Source organism: Aptenodytes patagonicus, chromosome 6, assembly GCF_965638725.1.
Source record: "Aptenodytes patagonicus chromosome 6, bAptPat1.pri.cur, whole genome shotgun sequence".
Lineage (NCBI taxonomy): Eukaryota > Metazoa > Chordata > Aves > Sphenisciformes > Spheniscidae > Aptenodytes > Aptenodytes patagonicus.
In genome coordinates, this window is record NC_134954.1 from 57,594,761 (window position 1) to 57,610,147 (window position 15,387).

General features: G+C 65.5%; 2 protein-coding genes across 3 annotated transcripts; one reads left to right on the forward strand and one right to left on the reverse strand.

Moving 5' to 3' along the window:
• Positions 1-186: 186 nt before the first annotated feature.
• On the reverse strand, positions 187-5,132 carry TMEM198 (transmembrane protein 198). Of its 2 annotated transcripts, none has more exons than XM_076342800.1 (5): positions 5,095-5,132; positions 2,772-3,022; positions 2,089-2,664; positions 1,666-1,856; positions 187-1,189 (listed from the first exon to the last, which is right to left on the reverse strand). In XM_076342800.1, the coding sequence occupies exons 2-5, from the start codon at positions 2,959-2,961 to the stop codon at positions 1,043-1,045; spliced, it is 1,104 nt and encodes a 367-aa protein (XP_076198915.1). In that variant the 5' UTR covers positions 2,962-3,022; positions 5,095-5,132; the 3' UTR covers positions 187-1,042. The 2 variants fall into 2 exon arrangements, with proteins under 2 accessions (XP_076198915.1, XP_076198914.1); XM_076342799.1 differs by lacking the exon at positions 5,095-5,132 and adding an exon at positions 3,795-3,838.
• Positions 5,133-8,214: 3,082 nt separating this feature from the next.
• On the forward strand, positions 8,215-13,566 carry CHPF (chondroitin polymerizing factor). Its single transcript, XM_076342801.1, has 4 exons — positions 8,215-8,525; positions 9,873-10,437; positions 10,631-10,813; positions 11,293-13,566. The coding sequence occupies exons 1-4, from the start codon at positions 8,215-8,217 to the stop codon at positions 12,553-12,555; spliced, it is 2,322 nt and encodes a 773-aa protein (XP_076198916.1). The 3' UTR covers positions 12,556-13,566.
• Positions 13,567-15,387: the final 1,821 nt, after the last annotated feature.

Consider the following 15,387-nt stretch of genomic DNA (forward strand, 5'->3'; position numbering starts at 1 on the left):
CCTGGCCATGGGGAAATCCTGGCTCACTCCGTAATAAATTAATACAAATCACAGCAAGAGAAATATATACAAGGCGGGAGCCTCTGCCTGCAGTGGTGCTCTGGGCAGGGGCTCCCGCCCTGCCCCAGCCGGAGGCTTGGCCTGATCCCCAGGCCCCCCCCCCCCCCCCCCCCGGCCACTATAAAATCCAGTCGCCAGCAAAACAGCGACGGCCTCTGACGCCACAGGGGTCCCCGCGTCCCTGAGGCAGCTCAGCCTCTGCCCGAAGGCTGGATCCAATGTCCTGTCTCCCGTGAAAACATTTTGGGGTGGTGCACGCGGCATCACCCCAGGGCAGCATCCTCATGGGAACCGCCTGGCCCTGGCAGCCTCTGCCCCAGGACCACTCAGGTCCCACTCAGAAAAAGGGGGGGGAGGCAAGCCACTCTGGGAGGCAGGGAGGGTGTCTAGGGCAGGGGGAATCTTCTGAGGAGGCAGGTTTTGGGAAGCACTGCCTGGGAGCTGCTCTCGGGGCCAGGGTGGGATGGGGCGCACATGCTAGGAGGAGTCCCTGGGGGGGCAAGGGCTGGGGGACCTGCTTTTTGAGGAAGGGATGTGGGGCACAGGCACTTGGGGAGTTGCTGGGGGGGTGCGATGGGGTGGGGGCAGGTGCAGGGAGTTGCTCTCAGGGAAGGCGGGGCTCAAACATGGGGAGGGAGATGTTGGGATGTAGGATGAGCGTGCCTGAGCCATGGGGAAACACGCAGCAGCGGGGGCTCAGGGACCCCCCGCCTCAGCAGAGCCGCTTGCACCATGCGTCCATGGGTGCTGGTGTCCCCTGTCCTTGAGCTGAGTCCCTGCCAGAGGGTTCCCCCAGCACCTGTGGGCCCCGCGGGCAGCCGGGGCTCGCCTAGCCAAGTCCCACGTGTCCCCAGGAAGGGTCTCCATCCGCAGCCCTGAGGCACACGTGGCTGCCCGGGACCGAGGGCACAGCCCCACCTGTTCCAGGGGGTCTGTCGGAGCAGGCTGGGGTGCTGGTGTCGTATGAGGTCACTGGGTTGGCTTATACCCGCACGGCGGGGCCGGAGCCCGTGGTGAGGGGCACGGTGGAGCTGCAGTCATAGTCCAGGTCCACCACAGCGTGGGAACTGGTGATGAGGCTGTTCAGGGATGGCCCCGTCTGCCGCTCTCGGAAACTCTGGATGTAGCTCTGCTCGAGAGAGGGGGGACAGAAAGTGAGGGGGGCTCTGCTCCTGGCCCACTCCATCCCACCCCACCATACCCTAAGCTCTGCAGCAGGCCCCCAGAACCTGCCCTGAGCAATCCCACCCACCCCAGCACTCGGGCCCTCTGGGGTCTGGCCGCAGCAGGGTGCACAGCCCCATCCCTTCCCTGGGCGCACGCTTCGCACCTTGCCTACCACCTGTTTCTACTGCAGCCGCAGAGCTTTTGGCCATCAGTTTACATTTGCTTGCAAAGGCTGAAGTGCTCTGTGGTGGGCATGTCCCAGCTCAGCCCCTCCTGAACTGCCCGGTCCCCGGGATGCCCCGGCCTCGCCCCTCGAGGAGCTTGGATGCTGGCTGGCGCCCAGGCACCTCTTCCCCTCTCTGCACCCCAGCCCACCCACATGGAGAAGGAAGGGCCGCAGAGGGCGGGGGAGATCTCTACCCTGGGCATGGGACTCACGGGGGAGAGCACGTCCCCATCGAAGCGGCGCACAGGGTTGGGCTTGCGGCGGTAGGCGGGCTCGGGTGGGTGGGCTTTGTGCTGGTGGGGTGGTGGGTGGTGGGGTCTCCGCTTCTTCTTCTTCTCCTTTCGGTCCTCCCGCTGCTTGATGCGCATCAGCTGCACACGGCGCTGCTGCCGGCTGATGATCACTGCGGGGCAGAGGGGCCTGTGAGCGCCAGGGAGCACCCCGAAATCCTCCTCGCACCCACACCAGCCCTGGCTTTGCACACCCAGGCCTTCCCTTGCCATGCCATGTCCCCGCAGAGTCCCGAACGAACCCCTTATCTGTGCATGCAAACCAGGCACTGGGAACCCCCACTCCGGCCCCCCAGCTCCTGCAGCCACCCCAGGCCACGTCCATCTCCTCCAGTCCCCACGCACCTTCGGTGTGGGAGTAGCCCTCAGCTGTGACCTTCCATTGCACCAGGACACCCAGCGTGGTGAGGAGTGGCCAGACGCCCAGGATGACCCAGCTGTACCAGCATACGGGGCGAGCTGGGGCCACCTTGATGCGCTCGTAAATGTACTGCACCAGGAGGAAGAGCTCGATGAAGTAGTCAACAGTGACGGTCATGATGGCGCTGCCAAAGACGGCAGTGGAGAGGGTGGTGAAGAAGCGCTGCCACTGCAGGGTGAGGACGGCGAAGAGCATCCCCACGCCCAGGAGCAGCGCAATGGGGATCCACACCGTCGGCGGGTGGTAGAACTGCTCCATCACCACCAGTGTAGCCACTGCCAGCAGCAGCCCCAGGAGCAGCCCCACCATGAAGAGGCCGACGCTGCGCACCAGCATGGTGACCAGCCCGCACAGGACCCCGATGCCCAGCCCGATGCCCACTGAGGCCTCCACGCTCAGCTGCGTGTCCAGCACCCGCTCCTTGTAGCACAGCATGAAGATGATGATGGAGCCGAACATCAGCCCCGTCAGGAACATGACGGCCTTGAAGCAGCGGTAGCCTGTGGAGAGACCACCACAGTCAGGGGGTGGATGGCCAGCACTCCCCGAGCTTCCCCCTGCCCTTCTCCCCACTTGCCCCACCAGCCGCCGGGCTGGCCTGGCTCACCAAAGAAGCAGTAGATGATGCCGAAGAGGCAGCACATGGCACACACCACCGAGGGCACCACCTGGTAGCGACGCTCGATTTCCTGCTGGCAGCTGTGCCCCCACTCCTGGCCTGGCTCATGCGGCAGCAGCTTGAACCGCAGCGTCTGCACAGTTGCAGTCATGGCTCTGGGGACTCCCGGGAGAGGCATCAAAATCTCCACCCCTGCCCCATGGCTCGCCGGCAAAGCTGCGCCCCGGCACCTGCCCCAGCTGGTGAGAGAGAGAAGAAGGGGGATGGAGGCACCGCCGGCACGTGCCCAATGGCAATGCCCACCACTCAGCACCCAGCTGCCAAAAAACCCACTCTGGCCCCTCGCTACCCAGGTGGGAAGGAAGGGAATGGGAGAACAGCCTCATCCACACGGGCTGTGGGGGCACAGACCGTCACCCAGAGGGTGGCTGCAGGAATGCACCGTCCTCGAGGAGCCCACCTGCCCCCCCAGGGAGCTTCACTGCTGGGACGCAGCGCTCTATAATTTGTCTGCGGCTTCAATTTCCTGCCCCTGGCTCTCTGGTGCCCTTTCCCTGCGTGATTAAAGGGAGACTTCCACTACCTGGTATTTTCTGCCTGTGAAGTAATTATGCTCAGTAATTAAGTCACCCCTCAGTCTTCTATTTTTATAGGCTAAACAGATTGAGCTCTTAAAGCTTGTACTCCAAGGCATTTTCTCCAATCCTCTAATCATATTTCTGGCTATTTTTCATCCCCGCTCCAGCTCCTAGTGTCCTTGTAAAAACACAGCAGGCCCCCGGGCTGGAATCATCCCTCCCACGCTGACCCACAGGGCCAGAGGGGGACCGGCCCAGGCTGGCGCTGCCCCTTACCCAAGGGCTCACCCGTAACGCCGTGGCCATGCCTGGACGCCGAGCAGGTGGTCACCGGGCCCCCCGCAGCGCCTACGCAGAGGGGTCATAATCCCTTGCAAAGACTGATCCAGCTCCAGCTTAAACCTAATTACAGCGGCCGTCTGCCCATTCCCACCTGGAGCCGGTTCCAGCATCCCCTTGCTCCCCTGGCGCCTTTCTGGGCTCGGTTGGTTTAGGATGGGTTTATTGTCACCGGCTGTCCCCGCGCCAGTGCCGGTCCTTCCGAGTGCCACGTTAAAGCAGCCGGCTCAGGACGGCTCACAGAACCAGAGCACCGGGAAGGGGCAGGGAAGAGGGCAGCGGCTGCAGTCACGCCTCTCTGTTGCCCAGCACCTCGCTGCTGCCCGGGCCCCACGGGCACCTCGTCCCCCGCCGCCGGCCTCCTCCCTCCCTCTGGCTGGGGAAGGAAAGACCAGCCAGGGCAAATCCGCCCGGGGAAGCCGAGCGCGGCGCCTAATCCCGGGGAAGCAGGCGTGCAGGGAGCGGGCAGCCGAGCGCTGGGCCCCTGCCCGCCCTGCCCGGGCCCCCGGGGGGGATGCTAAGCAGGATTGGACTTTAACCGCGGAGCCCGGGAGTTGAGGCGCCGGCCCTGGCTGCCCCGGCGGGGACGGGCGATGCCGTGCGGGGTGAAAGCAGGGCTCTGCCGGCCGGCTGTGCCCAGGGGGCCGGGGATGGGGCACGGCCACGGCCACGGCCACGGCACGGCACGGCTGGCGGAGCAGAGGGAGGGCAGCCAGGCACCGCTCTCTGCCCCTCGACCCACGCCGGGCCGGGGCCAGGGCAGCGGGGAAGGGTCGCCTGGGAAAACCCGCCTCCGGCAGGCTTGCAGGCAGGCTTGCAGGCAGCGTTGCAGGCAGCTCCCGGCGCCCATTGGCGCGGGCACTGTTGCTAGGGGAGCCCAGCGCCTGCTCATTGGCGCCGGGACTTACCCACCTGCTGCCGCCCTCCCCGCAGCCCCGGGCTCCCCGCCGCGGCCTGCCCCGGGCCCCCCGCCCTCCACTCCCCTCCCGCCCCCTCCCCGCCCTCTCGGGCACAGCGCGGCGGGGGCCCGGGGGCAGCGCTCGGGGCCCGGCCCCGCCGCGGCGCGGCGCTGCCCCCGGCCGGCCCCGCCGCCCCCCGCCGGGCTGCCGGGCCCCGGGCCGGCGGGGCGGGCGCGGCGTTGCTAAGCGACGGCCGCAAGGGCCGCCGGGGCCCGGGGCCGCTCCGCCCCTCTCTTTGTTCGGGGCGGGGGTCCCGGGGGCGCCTCGCCGGGCCCCGCACGCCCACCCCGGGCACCGCGCTCTCTCCCGCGGGCGGGGGGCCGGGAGCCCGGTGCCCGAGCCCTTCCCCCGAGGGGCCCGGCGCCCCCCGGCCTGCCGGACCCCCACGTGCTGCCCCCACCCCCTGCAGCCCCGCCCCGCCCCGCCCGCTCCCACCTGCGCTCCCGGCCCCGCAGCGGCAGCGGCCCCGCGGCGCCCGGCGCTCCTGGCCCCGGCCCCGGCCCCCGCGCATGCTGGCGGCGCGGCCCGCCGCGCGGTGCTGAGCGGACAGCTCCGCCTGACGTCACCGCGCTGCGTCACGGCGCTGGCCGGGAGGGGGCGGGGCCGGAGGGGGGGCGGGGCCTATCCGGGAGAGGGGGCGGGGCCCCGCCGGGGGCGGGGCCTGCACCGGGGCGTGCGGTGGGGTGTGCACCGGCGCGGGCACCGGGCCGCGCGCTGGTTTGTGCACCGGGGTGTGCACAGTGCGTGCGCCGGGGTGCGCACCAGGCCGTGCACTGGCGCGTGCACCGGGCCGTGCACCGGGCAGTCTGAAGAAGGCAGTGTGTGCAGCGTGGCACAGCGTGCACCGGGCCGTGCTATGTGTGAGGTGCGCTCAGCGTGCAGTGGCTGCAAGGGCTGCAGGCCCCCAGGCACGGTGCATCGGGGATGGAGCGGTCCAGGGTGCAGAGGGGACGTGCAGGGGCGCGGGCGTGAAAACCGCAGGAGAGCCTTGTGTCAGCTGTGCGCAGGGTTGTGCTGCCGGTGCACGCCTGACGGAGCATGCAGAGGGCCATGGGCTTTGCAAGGGGCCTGTGCCAGGGCCACGGGGACTGCAGTGCCTGCGTTCAGAGGGGGCAGGCGCGCACGCAGGGGGCACCTATAGAGGCTGCCCACCCGTCCCCCTGCGAGCGGCCGGGAGATGCAGGTGCGGCGGGTAGGTGGGAGGACATGGCGCTCTGCAGAGCTCCCGGTTGCGGCGCCCAGAGACCCTCGGGAAATCCTGGCAGGGAGAAGTCTCTTGGCAGCAGCGGCCGTTCCCCTGGCAGCCCCTTCCCAGCCCCATGCCAGCGCTGGGGAGACAAAGGCGGGAGCTGCAGCTGGCGGGGGGCTGCGAAGGGGCTGCCGGAGGAACGGCGCTGTGCCCGCCGGCTGCTTCCCCCGCGGGATCTCCTGGGGCCAGGCATGGGGGCCCTGCGCTCGGCCACCGCCCAGGCGAGCCCTTGGGGAGGTGTTTGCTCTGCCCACAGCTCCATCTCCATGCAGTTTTCCTGAGCTCAGAGTCTCATTTCTGAAAACTTCAGTACTTTCTCCGATCTGCACCTCTACCTAAATACAGGCTCAGATCAACAGGGCCATTTCAGAACGAAACGTCTCTCATGTAAAATCATCTGGGTTGGTGTAAGGTGGCCAATATTAAATATTCCAGCCTGTAAAGGAAATCAAATACATCTATCTGTAACACGTTTCTCCGCGTACAGAAAACGGTCGACTTTGGTTGTTTACGATCACGCCTGCTTTTTGGCCCTTGTCCATGGAAAATCTCTGCTCATTTCTTACTTCTGCATCTTTTCCCTTCTGGCACCTCCTCGTCCCATCACGTTCCCTCTGTTTCTAGTTTTTATGTGTTCTTCATTAAACTGCTGTCCACGTGACCGCCTTTGCCTATTGCTTGTCTTGGCCTATTCAGGAGAAAAAGGCCTATGAAAACGAGCCCAGCTTGGATGATGGTCCCGTATCTCTGGGGGGGGCGGGGATGCTGCCAACTGCGTCCTGATGAAAACAGGCTGCTTTGTTCCCGAAAATGAAAGAGACCCCGGAGCGGAGCGGGCTCCCGCCTGCCCTCGGTGCCCTGCCGTGCTCTGCGGCCGCTGGCGCTCCCCAGGGCAGGCAGGATGTGTTTCATGGGGAGGGTGGGATGGGCTCCCCACCAGCCAGAGTAAATCCAGGGGCACTTGAGAGCCCTGATGGCTGCGAGGCTGCTGGAAGCGGAGCCACGGGCTGGGAACAGGCGGAAAGGCCGGGTCCTCCTCCTTGTCCTTATCAGTAATGCCCGGTGCCGAGCGGCCACGTAGGGCTGCTGGCCTTACAGCTTCTGGGTTGGATCATTCCCGCGCCGGAGGCTCCGTGTGTGCGGCAAACTCTGCCCCGAGCCGGTTCCTCCAGCTCTGTCTGCTCTCCGGTGGCCGGCAGGACGGTGGCTCTGTGCCGCAGACAGCTCATAGTGGGACGGTGACCCGGCCCCAGCTGGAGCAGCCCACCTCCTCGGTCCCGTTTTGACTCGCAGCCACGGAGGGGTCCCTGGTGCTGCCGCTGGCATCTCCTGCTGCTCTGCCCGCCCTCCTTCTGCCCCGGGACGGTTTGCTGCTCCGCGTCCAAAGGTCTTCCAGCCGCCGCTTGCCCTCCTGCACGCCTGTTCCCCGGGCACCCGGTGTGCCCAGCTGCCTTCTGCAGCCCGTGGCCCGTGCTTCGCTGCTCCTGGCCCCGGACCCCTCCACCCCACCCACCCACCCGCGACCACCGGTCACCTCCCGGGGATGCCCAGGTAGAGTCCAGCGCCGCTGCCCACACTTTCTGTAAGAGCCCCGGGCAGCGATTTGAGAAGGGGAACATGGCGCTTCGAGACCACCACGAATTCACCAGCGTCGTGGGTTGGGCTGTCCCAGGGAGGGGACGCAGCGGCTGTGCCCGGCCGGCCCCGCGGCGTCCCCCCAGCCCCGGCAACAACGGGCCGGCTGTGCCCCAGCTCCGCGGCACCCGCCCGGGGAAATCCGCCCTTAAGCCGGCTCAGGCGCCATCTCCCGGCGCCAGCCGCGCCGCGGCCCGGGCAAATGTGCTTTCTGAGCGGGCAGCCGGGGCCGGGGGAGCTGCCCCGCCGCCCCACAGCGCCGGGGGCGAGTACCGCGGGTACCGGGCACCGGGCAGCCCCGCAGCGACGTCTCCTGGGCCTTGGAGGGGAGCGGCGCGGGGGTCTCGCCTCCCGGCCCTGCTCCCCTGCCTGGCCCCCCGCCCCACGGCCCTGCCCCGGCCCCCGCCCCACAGGGGAGGGTCGGCGGGGGGGGGGGGGGGGAGGGCAGCTGCGCGGTCTCCTAGCAACCTCGCCCCGCCCCCACGCCGCCCCCTGCTCTCCCCCACTCCCCCCCGCGCCGCCCCGTGACGCGGCGGAGGGAGCGCGGCCCATTGGCCGGGGCGGGCCGCTCGCGGTGACGCGCGGCGGGGCGGGGCCAGGGGGTGACACGTCGGACGGCGGCGCCGCCAGCGGGAGCGGCAGCCGGAGCCGCCCCCGGTCCCGTCCCGGCCATGCGGCTGTCGCTGGTGCTGTCGGTGCTGCGGCCCGCCGGGCCGGTGGCCATCGGCGTCTCGCTGGGCTTCACCCTCAGCCTGCTCAGCGTCACCTGGGTGGAGGAGCCCTGCGGGCCGCCGCCGCGCCCCGCCGACCGCACGCGCCCCGACGGCGGCCCCGCGCCGCCCCCCGGCCCCGGCAACACCAACGGCAACGCGGCGCGCAGGCCCAACGCCGTGCCCGCCGGGCTGGGCGCCGACAGCTGGGAGCCCCGCGTCGTGCCCTACCGCCCTCCCAGCCCCGGCAGGGCCGCCAAGAAGGCCGTCAGGTGCGGGGGGCCGGGACGGGCTGGGGGAGCTGGGCCCCCGCGGCACCGCGGAGGAAGGGCCGCCGGCGCTAACCGGGCTTCAGATGGGAGTAGCTGCGGCCGAGCCCGGGGTGCCCGGGTGTGGGCGTGTGTCCGACGGGCCGGTGCTGGGGGGCTGGCTGCCTGCCCTTGCCCGCCTGCCGGGCCGGGGCTGGGGGGGGGGGCTGCTTGTCCGCTGGGCTGGTGCTGGGGGACTTTACAGGTCACCCAGTGTCGTGCTTCTCCCCCCCCCCCCCCTCCCGCAGCGACCCAGGGCTGTGGATGTATTTTTCTCACTGCAAGCGCCCTTCCCTGCTGCTCCCCTTCCTCCCCTCCGGCCCCCCCTTCTCCTTCCCCCCCCGCGCGCCTCAGGAGCGCCCAGAAGAGCCTCATGCCCGCGCTGCTGCCTGCTGTGCAAAGGTTGCCTGCTGCAGCACGTGCTGCCGGGCACCCTGCCCCGGCTTTTCCCCTGCCCTGCCCTAGCAGGGACACCCCCTCGCCCCCCCCCCCGCGGTGGCACGTCCCCACCCAACACTGCAAACTCCAGCCTGCTCCGGGGCCGGCTGCGGCCCATCACGGCGTCCCCGGGATGACAGGGAGCAGGCAGTGAAAGGGCCTCCTTGTCCCAGCGAGGCGGTGGGTGGATGGAGGGGGCTGAATGGGGCCAGTGTGTGCCAGGCGGCGGCTGGGGGCCGGGGGGGGTGTTGCTTCCTGCTGCTGCGCCGGGCTGGGAGAATTAAACCTGAAAGTCATTGTGAGTGGGGCAGCTGGGGGCCGTGGCGGGGAGGGGGACACAGCTGGTCCCGTGCTGACTTCAGCCACCCCAGTAGGGTCTGGCTTCCCCGGCGAGCACAGCACGGGCTCTCCTGCCTGCCCGCCTGCCTGCTCGAGAGCAGTGTGTCTGGCAGGGGTGGCAGGAAGGTGCTTCCCAGCTCAGCTGTCCTGGCCGGGGCTGGCAGCATGGTGGAGTGCCTGGTGGGTTGTGTCCCCCGCTAGAGCTGGGGCACGCAGCCCTGTTTCCCTCTTTTAGTTGTGCTGAGCCTTTTGCGAGCCTCTGGTTTGATCTGGGCTGGCTGGCTCACGGGGAGGGAGGGTTCCCCATGGCCTCAGGTTGGGGGCACCTCAGCAGAGCGCTCTGCTGTGCCTCTGGCCCAGGCATAGTGGCAGCCAGTGCCGCTGGGGTGATGTCTTGCACGTGTGGTTGAAGCCTGGGAGCAGTTCCTGCAGAGGAACCGAGGTTGGTGCTGCTGTGGGGACAGGGGGACGGGGAGGGTGCAGGCTGAGGTGGGGTGCAGTGCCCCAGGGCCAGATGTTCTCTCCCTTCTGCAGGACCCGGTACATCAGCACAGAGTTGGGGATGCGGCAGCGGCTCTTCGTGGGTGTGCTGACCTCCAAGAGCACGCTGAACACGCTGGGGGTGGCTGTCAACCGCACGCTGGCCCACCGCTTGGAGCGCCTGGTGTACTTCACAGGCACGCGGGGCCGCAAGGTGCCCCACGGCATGACGGTGGTGACGCACAGCGATGAGCGGCCCATCTGGAACATGTACCAGACTGTCAGGTACCTTCTGGACCACTATGTGAACGACTTCGACTGGTTCTTCCTGGTGCAGGATGATACCTACACGGAGGCGCACCGCATCAGCCGCCTGGTCGCCCACCTCAGCATCGATACCCACCTCTACCTGGGTCGCCCCGAGGAGTTCATCGGTGGGGACACTGAGGGACGCTACTGCTACGGGGGTTTTGGCTACCTGCTGTCCCGCAGCCTCCTCCTGCTCCTGCAGCATCACCTGGAGAGCTGCCGCAATGACATCCTCAGCGCCCGGCCCGATGAGTGGCTGGGCCGCTGCATCATCGACTACACGTCCGTCAACTGTGCCGAGGAGCACGAGGTAGGTCCTGCGGCAGAGATGGCCTCCAGGAGCCTGATCCTGGCCCAGCATGTTTCCTTGCCTCCTCAGGGGCTCCTGGCCTGGGGGACCAGCCCTTGTGCCCTATCCTCCTTTGAGCTTGCTGTGCTGGCAGCCGGTGGGATGGGAGTGTGGGTCAGGGCCGACCGTGACCTGTCTCTCCTGGCTGGCGCAGGGCCTGCGTTACCACTACTTCGAGTTGGGGAACAACGCGGACCCCGAGCGGGAGACCGACCTCCGTTTCCAGAGCGCCTTCACTGTCCATCCTGTGCTGGATCCCCTCCAGATGTACCGGCTGCACAAGTACTTTGCGCAGGTGGAGCTGGAGAGGACGTACCAGGAAATCCAGCAGCTCCAGGTGAGGCCTGGCTTGGCTGGGAGGGTCTGGGCTCCTCTTGTCATCCCTGTGGGCTTTCTGGTATCACCTCTCCACTCTAATATGAGGGTTTCTCACATGAACCTGCTGTGGGATGGGATCAGCTGAGCCCATGTGGCTGCAGGGGCAGTGGTGCTGGCTGGAGAGCAGCTTTGGACCCAGATGGGTCCTGGAGCTGCGGTGGTGGTTCAGGGTGCTAAGGTCCGCCTGCAAAGGCCAGGCAGGGTGGGAGAGGGCGTGGATTCTGCCAATGCAGGCCACATGCCATATTTGGGGTGCTGTTTGGAGGAAACCTGAGGTGCTGGACAGGAGTCAGGCTGAAGACAGAGTTGTTCTGGCACTGCTCTTTAGGCCAGGAGTGGCTGATCTCTGAGGATTGGGAGTCAGCTTGCCTGCAGCCAGAGTTGGAAGGCCTACCTGCGCCTGCCTTGGCTCTCACTCCTCCGTCTCTCCTCTTGCAGCTGGAGATCCAGAACGCCAGCAGCCTGTCCGCAGATGGGGACCACGGCGCCACGTGGCCTGTTGGCATCCCACCCCCCTTCCAGCCCAAAACCCGCTTCGAGGTGCTGCGCTGGGACTACTTCACAGAGGAGCAGGTCTATGCCTGCGTGGACGGCTCCCCCAAGTGCGAGCTGCGTGGCGTGGACCTGGCGGATGTGGCTGACGTGGTGGCCATGGCCATGGAGGAGCTGAACCGCAAGTACCAGCCGGTGCTCCACGTCCGCAAGCAGCAGTTGGTGAACGGGTACCGGCGCTTTGACCCCACCCGTGGCATGGAGTACACGCTGGACCTCCAGGTGGAGGTGGTCACCCAGAAGGGGCACAGCCGCTCTGTCACCAAGCGCGTGCACCTGGTGCGGCCCCTCAGCGAGGTGGAGATCATCCCTATGCCCTACGTGACGGAGGCCAGTCGCATCAACGTCATCCTGCCACTGACAGCCCATGACCGGGACCACGCTGCACGCTTTTTGGAGGCTTATGCGGCGGCCGCCTTTGAGAGCAGCGAGAACGCAGTGCTCACCTTCCTCTTCATCTATGACCCCTTTGAGGCCCAGCAGGTCACCCAGAATGACATCTTCGCCCCCGTGAAGGCCCAGATCACTGAGTACGAGCGCAAGTATGCAGAGGTGAAGATCCCATGGATCAGCGTCAAGACAGACGCACCCTCCCAAATCAAGGTCATGGACATCATCTCCAAGAAGCATCCCGTGGACACGCTTTTCTTTGTGGCCGGCGTGGGGACGGAGGTCACCGTTGACTTCCTGAACCGCTGCCGGATGAACACCATCAATAACTGGCAGGTCTTCTTCCCCATCCACTTCCAGGGCTACAACCCTGCCATCGCTTACCACAACCAGGTGCCGCCCACCACGCTGGACCTGCTGCGGGATGCAGGGCACTTTGACCGTGATGTCTTCCACGAAGCCTGCTTCTACAATGCTGACTACATGGCGGCACGCACCCGCATGGCAGGCGACGTTCAGGAGAACGAGGACATCCTGGAGACCCTGGACATCTACGACATGTTCATAAAGTACTCCAACCTCCACGTCTTCCGGGCTGTGGAGCCCGCCCTGCTGCAGCGCTACCGGCACCAGGCCTGCAACCCCCGGCTCAGCGAGGAGATCTACCACCGCTGCGTGCAGAGCAGCCTGGAGGGCGTAGGTTCTCGCTCCCAGCTGGCCATGGTGCTTTTCGAGCAGGAGCAGGGGAACAGCACCTGAACCCTGGGGCGTGGAGGGGCTGGCCCTGCCCTGCCTGCCTGCCCCACCTCTTCTGCTACCCATGTCTGTCTTCCTCTTCCCGGCAGCTGCAGGGACCACTGGCACCTGAGCTTGTGACTCGCCCCGCTGGGGCTGACCGGGCCGGGGTCTGCCAGCCTGGGGTGCCCAGGTCCTTCCAGAGCGGCCGCCGCTGTGCAGACCCCAGGGTGAGGTGGGGTCAGAGTCGCTGAGCTGTAAGCCGGGACGCCCAGCTCCTCACCCTACAGCTGCTGGCCGACGGCCCCATCTACCCCCTCCCGGCCCCACTGCCCAGTGGGGAGGTGATGGGCTGCCCTGTCCCTTGCTATCCCCCCTCAACTGGGGGCACACAGAGCCCAAGGCCCCCCTGCTGCGGGGCCATGACTGCCACGGGGCTGGCGGCGGTCCCTCACGGTTCCCCCAGCACCCTGGGACAGGGCTATGCCCCTTGCTCCTTCAGAGCGTTGGCCCAGTTGTGCAGGCAGGGCTGCGTCCCTGTGCCTGCCACAGGCTTGGACAGTGGGATGGGGCATGTCCCACCCCAAAAGAGCAATAAAGAGGTTGGTTTTGGGGTTTTGCCACTTGGCAACGAGCTGGAGCGCTCCTGGCTGGTCGGGGTGGGGGGGTCCTGGTCTCTGGGCCAGTGGGCGCAGGGGGTGCTGGAGGGGATCCTGCTGTATTCACATACCATGAGCTGCTCCCCATGGGAACCATGACCCAGGCCGCTTTGGCCTTCGCAGTATCAATAAGACGTCAGAGGTCGCAGCCCTCGGACGAGAACCTCCTGACAGAGGTGGGAGCCCTCCCCGCCACGGGGCCGCCCTTGGGGGCGGGGGATGCGGTGCCTGGCTTGGTGGGCACGGCAGAGGGTTTGGCTGTGCATCTCCTAAGGAGAAAGCGACTGAGGAGCCGCTCTCTGCTCCTGGTTTGTATTTAATAGTGGGGAGGGGGTGGGGTGGGGTGGTGCGTTTACACCAATAAAACAGAGAGATGAACCAGTGGGTTTGGCTGATTCTTCCCTGGGGCATCTCTGGGTGTCCCACTGGGGGTCTGCGTGGTGGTAGGTGCTGGCTGCTTGTACAAAACCTGGCTGCAGCTGGTTGGACCGCTTCCTCGCAGAGATGCTGCTTTCCCCAAGCCACCTGCAGCATCCTGTATCTGAGCTGGGAGATGACTGCCTCTCCTTAGCGAGGCCAGGGGGAACCCATCGGCTTATGGACAGGCTGGCAGGTGCTAGGCTAAGGAGACACTTGGAAATACCAGCTTGAACCCCTGGGGGCTCGCAGCAGGAGTCCTGCACCTCCTCTGATGCCCACGGTCCCTGGTGCCGTCCTGCTGTCACCACCTGCTACCAGTCACTGGTGGTACAGCAGAATGCTGAGCCCCTTGCCACGGGGAGCCCTGGTGCCCACATGCAGCGTGCTGAGCTCTGGGCAATGCCCTGTCGCTCCTGGTGCCATAAATTCGTGGTCCCACTGACAAGGTTTCCAGCCCTCCTCAGCCCTGGCTCTGGGTGGAAAAGCACTGCAGTGAGGGGCTGGTGCAGCTGTGTGTCCTCCCACATGTGCTGTCCCCATAACAGCCATCGTGGGCTGTACGTGAGTAACGGGGGGCCTCTGGCCCACGTCAGAGCAGAGGTCGGGTGCCCACATGGGGTAAGCTCTGTCCTGCAGCATCTGGGATCAGCTCCAAAGGAAGCTCCTGGGCCAGAAACCGCATTTGAGCACTGTGTTGAATCGTTACTGCTGGACTACCGATGAATTGTTACTCTCCGGGTTGGTTTCACCCTTTTTCAGGCTGTTTTGCATCTCAGGGCTTCTCAACTTCTTGTGGTTTCCAGTTCCTCGCTGCCATGGTGCTGGGTCGGGCAGAGCACCGTGGTCCTGTCCCAGACTGTCTCACCACCTACAGCTCCTATTTGCAGTCTGAGAAGTGGGGACTGCGTCCCCTGCCAGTGCTGCCTGCTCCAGTCATGACTTTCATGGCTCTACATGCTCTTCCCACCAGCCCTTTGGTCATCACGTTTTACTTGTTCATGAAACACACGTATCAAAGAGACATCCCCAAGAAAATTAACTGAACCTACTCACTGTTAGTTATCAAGGCTGCTGGTGCTCAGCGAAACTCCTGGAAAGCACCTGGGCTGCATGGCATGCCTTCCCCAAAGATACCTCATTCATATATTCCTGCTCCAGTCTTCATATCCACGGTGTAGGAGCATGTGTGTTTAAATATAATTTTATTATATTTCAGACAATAACTGTTAGCTTGCTCTGAGTATTTCTATTTTTGATCTTCCCTGAGCACATCCTTAATTCCCTTTAAATGTGAATCTGGGACAGAGGGAGTGAGACGGATGCAGGTGTGTTACCGATACGTTTCTCCTCTGGAAAGCAGACCTGGGAGTCAGATGTGATTAGGTGTTAGAAGAGTATCCAGATGGTAATAAAGCAAACTGGCTTCAAATCAAGTTGGCTGCGAAAGGAAATGCCAAATTGTCATTTAATTGTCACAAGATGGTCTAGATAGAGTTGCTTTTGTCTCCTCTTTGCTCTTTGCCCAGACTGAATTAGAGCTATTTGCATACCTAACCCTCCGCACTACCAGCACCAACGAAGCCCCCCCTGCACCAGTGTACCTATGAGCAAATGACAGTCCCTGGGGCACTCCCAGCACAGTTATTTTAAAAGGGAGCCGGCAGTGTTTGAAGCTGCTTTGGTGTTTGCCAAGTTATTTGCTGCATTGCAACATGCTGAAACCCCCCTCTCCCACGCAGGGCTGGCAGGTGCAGGTGGGGCGCTGGACCTGGACAGT